We start from the raw sequence: 9011 nt of genomic DNA, 5'->3' as shown, positions 1-9011 counted from the left end.
CTTCTCTTTGATCTGATAAAGGCTACAGCTCTTGCCTTTACTGGCATACATTTGACATTTGAGAGAGTTTTGAAAATGTTCCACTAACTTAAAGGATAATACTGGATAAGTAGCAAATTGAGAATTTTTCTCTGAAAAAGAAAAAACAAATCTGCCCTCTGCCTGCTAGGTTTTTTTTTAAGTATTGCAAATTCACTTTATTTTGCTTTTTTATGAATTTCACAAATAATGCCTTTTTGCAAATAGTATCAAAACTTCTTTTGTGCATGTGTGTGAATGTTTCAGGAAATGCTTCAAAGAACATCAGAAGATTTTTTTCCAAAGATGGAAAGTTCAGTTGAAGAGATGGATACCTCTGATACCCAGTGGGGCTGGTTTTATTTGGCCGAGTGTGGTAAATGGCATATGTTTCAGGTAAATACCTATGAAGTTATATTACCTGTGATGGATTCCATACATCAAACTACCTATTGCTGAATTTATCTAAACGTGCTTTTTCATTTATTTTGAAGACTGATTCAAACAGTCATTGCTCTGTTAGCAGTGAAGATATTGAAAGGAGCTTCCGAACAAACCCACATGGTTCTGTTTCTTTTACTACTGCAAAATTTAACTACATGCTAGACTTTTCAGGTATGTATCTTTTCTTAGGGTAAATTTAAATAATAGAAGGTGCCAGATACACCAGTTTATTTGTTCATTCAGCAAATGATTGTCCTCTTATCTAGTGCAAAAACTTGTTTGATTGAAAATGTCGTCTTTACTGGAAAGTACATAGGAGTGTTTAGAAGAGCTGCCCTGTTACATTTTCTAGTGTAGTTTATTAATACAGTATAATGTCTTGTTTAGTAGCACTCCATCATGTTACTGCCGCTTACCTCAGCTGTAGGTGGTATGTAGCATACATTTATGGGACTGGGAAGTTTCAACCTTTTTTCTTTAACATGCAACTGCTTGTAAGCTTGAAAAACCTCTTCCATTCAGAGTCTGTATAAGGAACATTGATATGAAGGAAGTTTCTGCAAAATACTGGCATCAAAGTGATTTAATAATTCAGCAGGTAGTTGAAGCCAATTCTGTTGTCAGAATAACAAGGAGATAGGCAAAAGGATTTTCTAGTATTGTAAAGATCTCACTTATGCCATGCTTGTAAATTACAGAATATTACAGGATTCTAATATATATAGCTAATTATAAATTAATCTGTCCTTGTTCAAAGGTGTGTTCTAATGACTTTTTTTTTTAGCTTTTCCATCCATAGATTGTTTATTTTCTGATTAAATTATGAAACAGCTATATGCTTACATAGAAGCCTCTTCCAAATCAAAGAAAATAATAGTATTTCAAATACAGAAAGTGGGGACTGGGTAAAACAGCGATATACTGGGAGTAAAGTAGTATGTAACAATATAAGGAGTTTTACGTTTACTTGTGTTGAAATGTCTGTTTAAAAAACCCTTTCTTTTACATCCAGAATAAAAACATTAAATGCAAATGCTAAAGAACAATTTTTATGTTACTGTTTGTAGGTCATGATGTCTTGCGTTAAGGATAGTAGTAATATGCTTTGTCATCCTAGTTGTATTAAAGTCAGTGGAAGTTTTGCCAGTGATGTAGTGGGGCTGAATGTTAGATGTGTATTTTAACAGTAAATGTTTTATTTGTGTAATATGTGCGCATTTTGCCAAGTCATATAAATGTCAATGATTTTGAGGCCAGTATTTAGAAACATTTATCAAAAATGCTGATTTGTTAATTGTTGAAATAAGAATTCCTGTCAAGCAACTTTGAGTCTAGTAATGTTGTTTAAAAAAATGACACTTAAATGTTTCATATGCTATAGATGAATTCCAGAAACTTTCATCCTAACTCTTGTTTTATGCTCAGTGATGAAACAAACCAACCTAACTACCCTTAAGCAACGTCCAATAAAGCGAGCTCCCTTTTCTATCAGTGCTTTCAGGTAAGGAAATAAAAGGAAGACTTTGTATTTGTATTTTATTCCTGATTCTTCTAAGGAAAATGAAACAAAAATATGTTTTATATTTATTGTTATTTACTTTTTGCATCAAACAATTTGAGAGGTGAACCAAGGTGCGAGATCTAGTCAAGTGAAGAAGGAAGCATTTCAAAGGAGAAGAGTGACAAAAGAATTTTTAGTTTGTTTTTCATCTTTTTTCGGAGAAAGTAAGGAACTTGTAGTGGGAGAGGGAAAGCATACTGAATACTGACATCCTTTGGCAAGGTTCTTAAAGCTGTGCCTGACTTTAGCCATTTGCGTCCCTTGCTGTAAATACCTGTTGAATCAGAATTGCTGTGGAGAAGCCGCAGCAAAAAATGGAGTGGTTTGTTCCATTGTAATAATGACTTCATAAGTTATTTAGAAGTATTATTGTAACAGCAAAAAAGATTGAGTTATATTTTCTTGCCTGTATGTTTTAATCATTCACTCTAAAATGATTTGAGATTATGAGAAATTGCATCATAACAACCAGATTGTTTTATGAGTCTAATTGCTTTAGATTGTAAGTTTCTTACCATTTGATCAGTCATTAGGTGTAAAGCTGTGCTGATGTAAATCTGATACTCACTAAACGATAAACTGATCTATGCAGTGATACTACCACAGGTAAAATTGACTATATGGAATATGTGGGGTTTTCCCCAAGTAGTTTCTTAGAATTAAGTTTAGTTCTGAATTGTAGTCTGGTTATACTTTCAAAAAGAAATTTCGCATTTGTAATAAGAAATGTAGTAGCAATCTTTTTACACTGACATATTCAAGAAGGCAGGTTTTTTTGAAGTGTCAACTGGATATTTGCTGAAGAGGGCATGCAATAATGTGGCAATTCACTTTTGGTTTTTTGTTTCTTGAATAATTGCTTTCCATGTGATGACACTGTTCTTTACTTTCAGGAGATTGCTTCTTTTAGTCCAGGTTTTAAGGCTTACAAGCTGCTATGTATGTGGTGTATATACTTAAAACACTGGGTTTTTTTGAGGGTTTGGGTTTGTTTTTTTTTAAAAACAAATTCAACTGTAATTTTCAAGTGTGTATCTCTAACATGATGCTTTTAAATACTTCAAATGAGAGCTCAGTTTCCAGAGGCTTAGGCTAGTTTTAATTCCTGATAGTTTAGAATGTTCAGGATATATCTACACTCTCACATTTCTAAATTAGTGTTTCTCTCCTGATGTTGCGGACCTTTCTGACCATCTCTTCTGATTTATCTTCCTATCATTTGTTGGGTAGATGGTGTGTTAAAATTGTTCATTACCGTGGTTTATTTATAATAAGCTAAGCCAGAATTTGAATACAAAATAAGACTTCTTGCCTTTGACCTTACCTGCTGACAACAGCCTTTGTTTGAATTAAAACCCTAAGTAGTTTTGTGTAAGTTGGGTTTTTTTGCATCCTGTGTTGTTCGGAGCAGGAGTTTAACAGGAAGAAAATGCCTCATGTCTTTGATGTGATGTGTTTCTACCTTTTTTCGTTTGAAGTTTCATCTGTGAAAATGAGGCTATCCCTATGCCTTCACACTGGGAGAATGTAAATACTGAGGAGCCATATCAGGTAAGAGTTGGTATGCAAGTGGGTCGAAAACATGATAATGAAATAATGTATCGAATTGAAATCGTACTAACCTCTTTTTTTACAGCTTATTCCATTGCAAAAGAAAACAAATGAATATAATGAAGTTTCTAGTCTCTTTGGAAAAACAATGGATAGCCACCGAATTAAAAGAATTAAGAGAATACAAAATCTAGACTTGTGGGAGTTTTTTTGCAGGTGAGATTATTTATAAAACCAACAGTTTTAGGATTGTTAACGGAGCAAATCTTGAAGGCATGCAGCAGAAATATGTTTAATTGCTTTTATTATTAATGAAAATATGTATTACTTTTTCATCTTTTTTTAATTTTCTTTTAATTTGTCATTCCTCTGTATTCAGAATTCCATTTTCAAGACTCTGTAGCTTCTACAGGTGCAGAAATGTAATACTTGTAGAAATGCATTAGATGTAGATGTAGCACCGATAAGACTGATGCATTAAAGATGTTCAGGATGTCCATGTGGTAGATGCCCATGATACTTACAGTGAAGTAAGGAGAACAAAAATAAGCTTTTTGTAAAATACAAGCCTGTCAATGAATTATTACTTTAATTTTTAGTGAACAAAGCAAATGAATATTTGTGGCTTGTTTAATTTAACTTTATGAAACCTAGGATAGAATTAAGTGTCCAGTTAGCACATATTCAGGTCATTTCTTTAAGTTCAATGTGCTACAAAAGCTTTTTGTAAGTTCTTTGCTTTTCCCTCTTCACATTGTGCTGGCCTGGAAGAAGTAGGAAGTGCCGAGTTCTGTTTCTGCTTATTTCGTAGTATCAATCTTAAGCAGTTGTATTTGACAAAAGTTATTTATGTAGTCTCTAAGAAGGAGTACGTATCAGAATCAGTTTTAAAGATGTATTACACTATTAAAACCAACTGAACTAAATTAAATAGTGAGGAAATAACTAAGCAGATGTATATTAAAAATTTGCATAATTTTTTGAAAGATACATAATTATTGTTAATTTAAAGCTATATCATGAATATGCATAAGGAAATTAAAGTTCTTGGTTAAGAGAATTAGCCTTCTCTTAATTGCAAATTTATTTGGTTATATTTACCTGTTTAAGTATTAAGGCTTATTTGCTTGGCCTTGTGTTTCAACATCTACCTTTCTACAAATATGTTTCTATAGAGGTGTATTAATACCATCTTAATACCAATCCTAATTTTTGAGAATAGGAGTAACAAGCAGACTTCAAAGTAACTGTCCTTTGAGTCTCCAGTGTAGATGGCAGACGAGGGCAGGGGAAGACCTTTTTTGCTTAGCTTAGGAACTGATGTCATTTAGAGACTGTACTAGTTTTCCTGACTGGTCAGTGAGTAGAATTCATGGTTTAAGAACTCTGAATCTATGGATGCTGTGCCAGAATATTCAAGGTACGAAACTGAGAATGGGAATTAGAATTTCATACGTCAGGAGTATTACAGTATCGCTATATAACTAACTACAAAACAAGGTACTTTTTAGTACTTGTACGGTATAAAAGTATATGGAGAAAAGTCATTTCAGTTTTAAAACTGAATGTTTTTCCTGTATCGAAAAAATAAAAGTAATGAAAATTGCTAGAATAAGTGTATGCAATTGAGGCTTAGCTGCTTTTCTGCTGAGGGTAAAATACAGCCTTGGAGTAGATGGGCTTACACACACTGGTGAAGAAATTATTGCCTGGTAGTATATTACAAAGAAGTGGGTATTCCAGCATTTCAAATTCACTAGAAGTTTTTTTTCCCCATGTGGGAAAGTGAAAGAAACAGAAGATGAATCTTAGTCCAGCATATTTTGGTTTATGCATTTCAGTTTGGAGTTGTAGAGGAGTACAGCAAGTACAAAACAGTATTTGGTCAGTGAGATTGCTGACTATCTTTAGAAACAGCTTGTGTGCTTGCACATGTACAAAAAGCATGTCTCTGGGTATTTAGTTTTGCTTTAGGTTTCTCCTTTATTGAGTGAACTGGCTGTATGAGAGCCTTCTGGGTGGTGGATCAACTTGATTTTGTTTTACTGGATTGGCTTGTCACTGCTGGTGGAAAGTGCTAAGACGATGTTTTTTAGAATAGTTGGACTCCTCAATTTCTGTTCCAAATCAACAAAAAGTCCTCCTGTAGCATTTCTGCATTCTGCAGAACCACCTTCCCAGTGTGCTCAGTATATTCCACTACTTACGAGGAACAATTGCTACTTAAACTTTTGTGGTTTTGAGAAAGTGTTTTGTTTCATTGATAAGGTCAGTGATTAAATTTGAGCATTGCTTGAATGATTATTTGCATCACTGTAGTGGTCAAAACATGATTACCTGTTATAATAATTACCATATTAATGACTGTTTTAAATTGGTTTTATGAAATCAACTGGTCAGAGATTGTGAAGGACTGTTACAGAACATTTTTGGACAATTGATTATTCCCATTTTCTATAAATTTGTTCTGTTCCCTATTTCAAGAGAAGTTACTCTAGGCTACCTTTATACATTGTCAGAGATCAGCAGCCAATAATAGAGGGCTGCTGATTGAAAAATTTCAAATGTTCAGCATTACTAGCCCTTAGCTCAGAGGTGTTGCCTCACACAGGTAGTTTTCTCAAGATGCAGGGAATCTTGGCTCCTGGGTTTTGTTGAGTTGCTAATAGAGTGGAACTTGAGTGCCTGGAACCTCTCTGCCTCTGACACAAAATGTGACAAATGAGATTATTAGTGAAACCTCCCAGATGCTCTTGAGATTCTACTGACATTCTTCTGATTTGGAAAGCAGTTGTAGGGGAAAAAAGACGCAAAAAAAAAAAGTTGCCAAGACACAGGTATTTTAGTTTGCACTAAATGGAGCAGAAAAAAAAAACCCTGAACAATAAAACAGAATAAACATATCTTTCAAGCTAAGTACTGCAAGATTTTCACTTCTGTGAAATGTACTTATTTATAAATAGTGCATAATTGCAATGTAATGCCATTAATATGATAAAGAATTCTGGACCTGGTTGACAGGACTTCTTCAGACTACATCTAAACTGTAGGCCCTGAGAACGCTTCCCCAATTCAAGGGTGCACTCCAGTTATAAGCAGATTGCTTAATCTGATAAACGTTAAGTATGTGCCTGATAAGCCTAAGTATGTAGCACAGTGCCCCATGCACTGTGGCTTTTATAGGAAGAAAATTCAGGTACATAGACAAGAACAAAGCTGTGATGCACTCCGACTTGTTTTTGTCTGGACAGTCAAGGGATCGTAACTATGAACAGTTCAGTGATTTAGACAGAGCTCCAGAGTCAACTTCATGGATCTTAGGAAAACCCAGCTGACAGAAAGTGAGTTAAAAAAGATTGATGGAAAATGTATCTTTAATTGAAGGTGTGCTATGGCCTTCTGCCCATGAGACTGTAATATAGGTTTACCTGTAGTATAAGGGATTTTTTTTCAAAATTCTAGACCGATGTAACCCTGTCAATGCACGACTTACCTCTTTTAGAAAGTATGTGAACCATAAATTCAGAAAACCATTATGAAATGATCATGTTGAAGTAATATTACCTAAAAATTTAGGTAATTTTGTTTTTAATATTTTTGCTGGTTTACCTGGATAATTATACTTTATAATCCACTAACTTTGTTATCCCTCCCACTGTGCTATTTAAGTAGGTGGAGGGAACAAAATGGGAGAAAAATGCCTTTCTTTTAAAAATGTATCTGCAGAAAATGACCAGACTGAAACTAATGCCAAATGAACAATGTTGATAAAATTGGTATAAAAGACCTTTTTTCCTAACCTTGGATTACTTCTGAAAATAGTCCACAGCATCCAGAAGTGTGTGATTTCTACACATGTACCTTAAGAATTCTGATCTTTTTAAAAACTAGAATCATCTAGACACTGGTGGAAGTGGAATGCATGGAGTGTTCTAGGTCTGTTACCTCTGCAGTGTTTTCAGAGTAGTAACATGATTTGATTGTACAGATGTTTGTAATGCTATATTGTGTGTTCTCTGTAGGAAGAAAGCTCAACTAAAGAAGAAAAGAGGTGTCCCAACTATTAATGAGCAGTTGTTATTTCATGGCACCAGTAATGAATTTGTAGAAGCAATATGTATTCATAACTTTGACTGGAGAATAAATGGGATGCATGCTGCTGTATATGGAAAAGGTAAGTATTTTTGTCACATACAACAGTTTGGTAATCTTAACAGTTCAACATTGTTAAGTGTTCCCTATAGTATGTTCTTTGTGATATACTCCCTGTGTTTATCCAAGAGCTGTTTAATATAGCTCTGCTTTTACATCAAGTGTAATTAAGAAAGTTAGGATGCAGTAAGGAATGTAATTGTCACAACTGGCTGGTAGGACCAGGGAGCGTGGGGAAGGGATGCCCAACAAAGCTGTGTTGATCTCAAGACAATCTCCCTACTAAAATGTTCCCACTAAAAATATTTGGTCATGTTGCTATAATCTAACGAGTTAGGAAAAAAAATGGGATTGCTAATGAACATAAAAGAACAGACATCTTTCATCATCCTGGTACCTATATCCATGCTCTAGTAGTTAAGCTGTCATGATAAGAACGTCATCAGATTTTTTTTTTATTTGAAAGGGACCTATTTCGCAAGAGATGCATCATATTCCAGTCGTTTCTGCAAAGAGGACATGAAGCATGGAGATACTTTTCAAATTCATGGTGTGAATCTGCAGCCTCATCTGCATAAACCAGATAAAGTCATGTTTCTTGCTCGTGTATTAACTGGTGACTATATCAATGGTGATTCAAAATACATGAGGCCTCCTTCAAAAGATGGAAGTTTTGTGAACTTGTATGACAGCTGTGTGGATAATACCTGGAACCCAAAGATCTTTGTTATCTTTGATGCCAACCAAATCTACCCTGAGTACTTAATAGAATTTTGTTAAGTTTGAAAGGAGCTGAACTGAACATTGTTTGTGTGTTTTTGATACTTTTGTTCCTTTTGTAGAGACAACAATATAAAAACATGAAGCATGAAAGGAGAGAGGTGAAAGAAAAGCTAGCATATGTTTATGGAGGAGGGGAGCTATTAAACATTTAAGAGAGATTGTCAAACTGTTTTTAAAAATCTGTAAACTTTACTAATGCATTTTTTCAAATATAGAGACTATTACAAATTTGAAATTGCTTAGTGAGCCTTAAATACATTGGGCATTGGTAAGGTTTCAAAGGCAAGATTTATGTTCTGATTTTTTTTAATGTATTACAAGTATTTATTCATGTGGTAGAAATATGCCTGTAATATAGTATGCATATGATGAAACTAATCTTTTATAAAGATTGTCTGTAGAACTTAAAAATAACAAAAACAACAAAAAAACCCCAAGGGACTTGGCTACATATGCGTGTATGTCTGTGTTCTGTAGTACACGTTGCTTTGTGTTTGGAGGT

General features: G+C 34.2%; 1 protein-coding gene across 1 annotated transcript; it reads left to right on the top strand.

Annotated features, from left to right (window-relative positions):
* Positions 1 to 276: 276 nt before the first annotated feature.
* On the top strand, positions 277 to 8624 carry PARP11 (poly (ADP-ribose) polymerase family, member 11). The gene is made up of 7 exons (XM_009576630.1): positions 277 to 414; positions 513 to 633; positions 1888 to 1963; positions 3502 to 3574; positions 3660 to 3790; positions 7597 to 7748; positions 8193 to 8624. The coding sequence occupies exons 1-7, from the start codon at positions 277 to 279 to the stop codon at positions 8504 to 8506; spliced, it is 1005 nt and encodes a 334-aa protein (XP_009574925.1). The 3' UTR covers positions 8507 to 8624.
* Positions 8625 to 9011: the final 387 nt, after the last annotated feature.

The sequence above is a fragment of the Fulmarus glacialis genome, unplaced genomic scaffold (genome assembly GCF_000690835.1).
Source record: "Fulmarus glacialis isolate BGI_N327 unplaced genomic scaffold, ASM69083v1 scaffold14984, whole genome shotgun sequence".
NCBI classification, from domain to species: domain Eukaryota; kingdom Metazoa; phylum Chordata; class Aves; order Procellariiformes; family Procellariidae; genus Fulmarus; species Fulmarus glacialis.
This window is presented reverse-complemented; position numbering and strand designations above follow the sequence as displayed.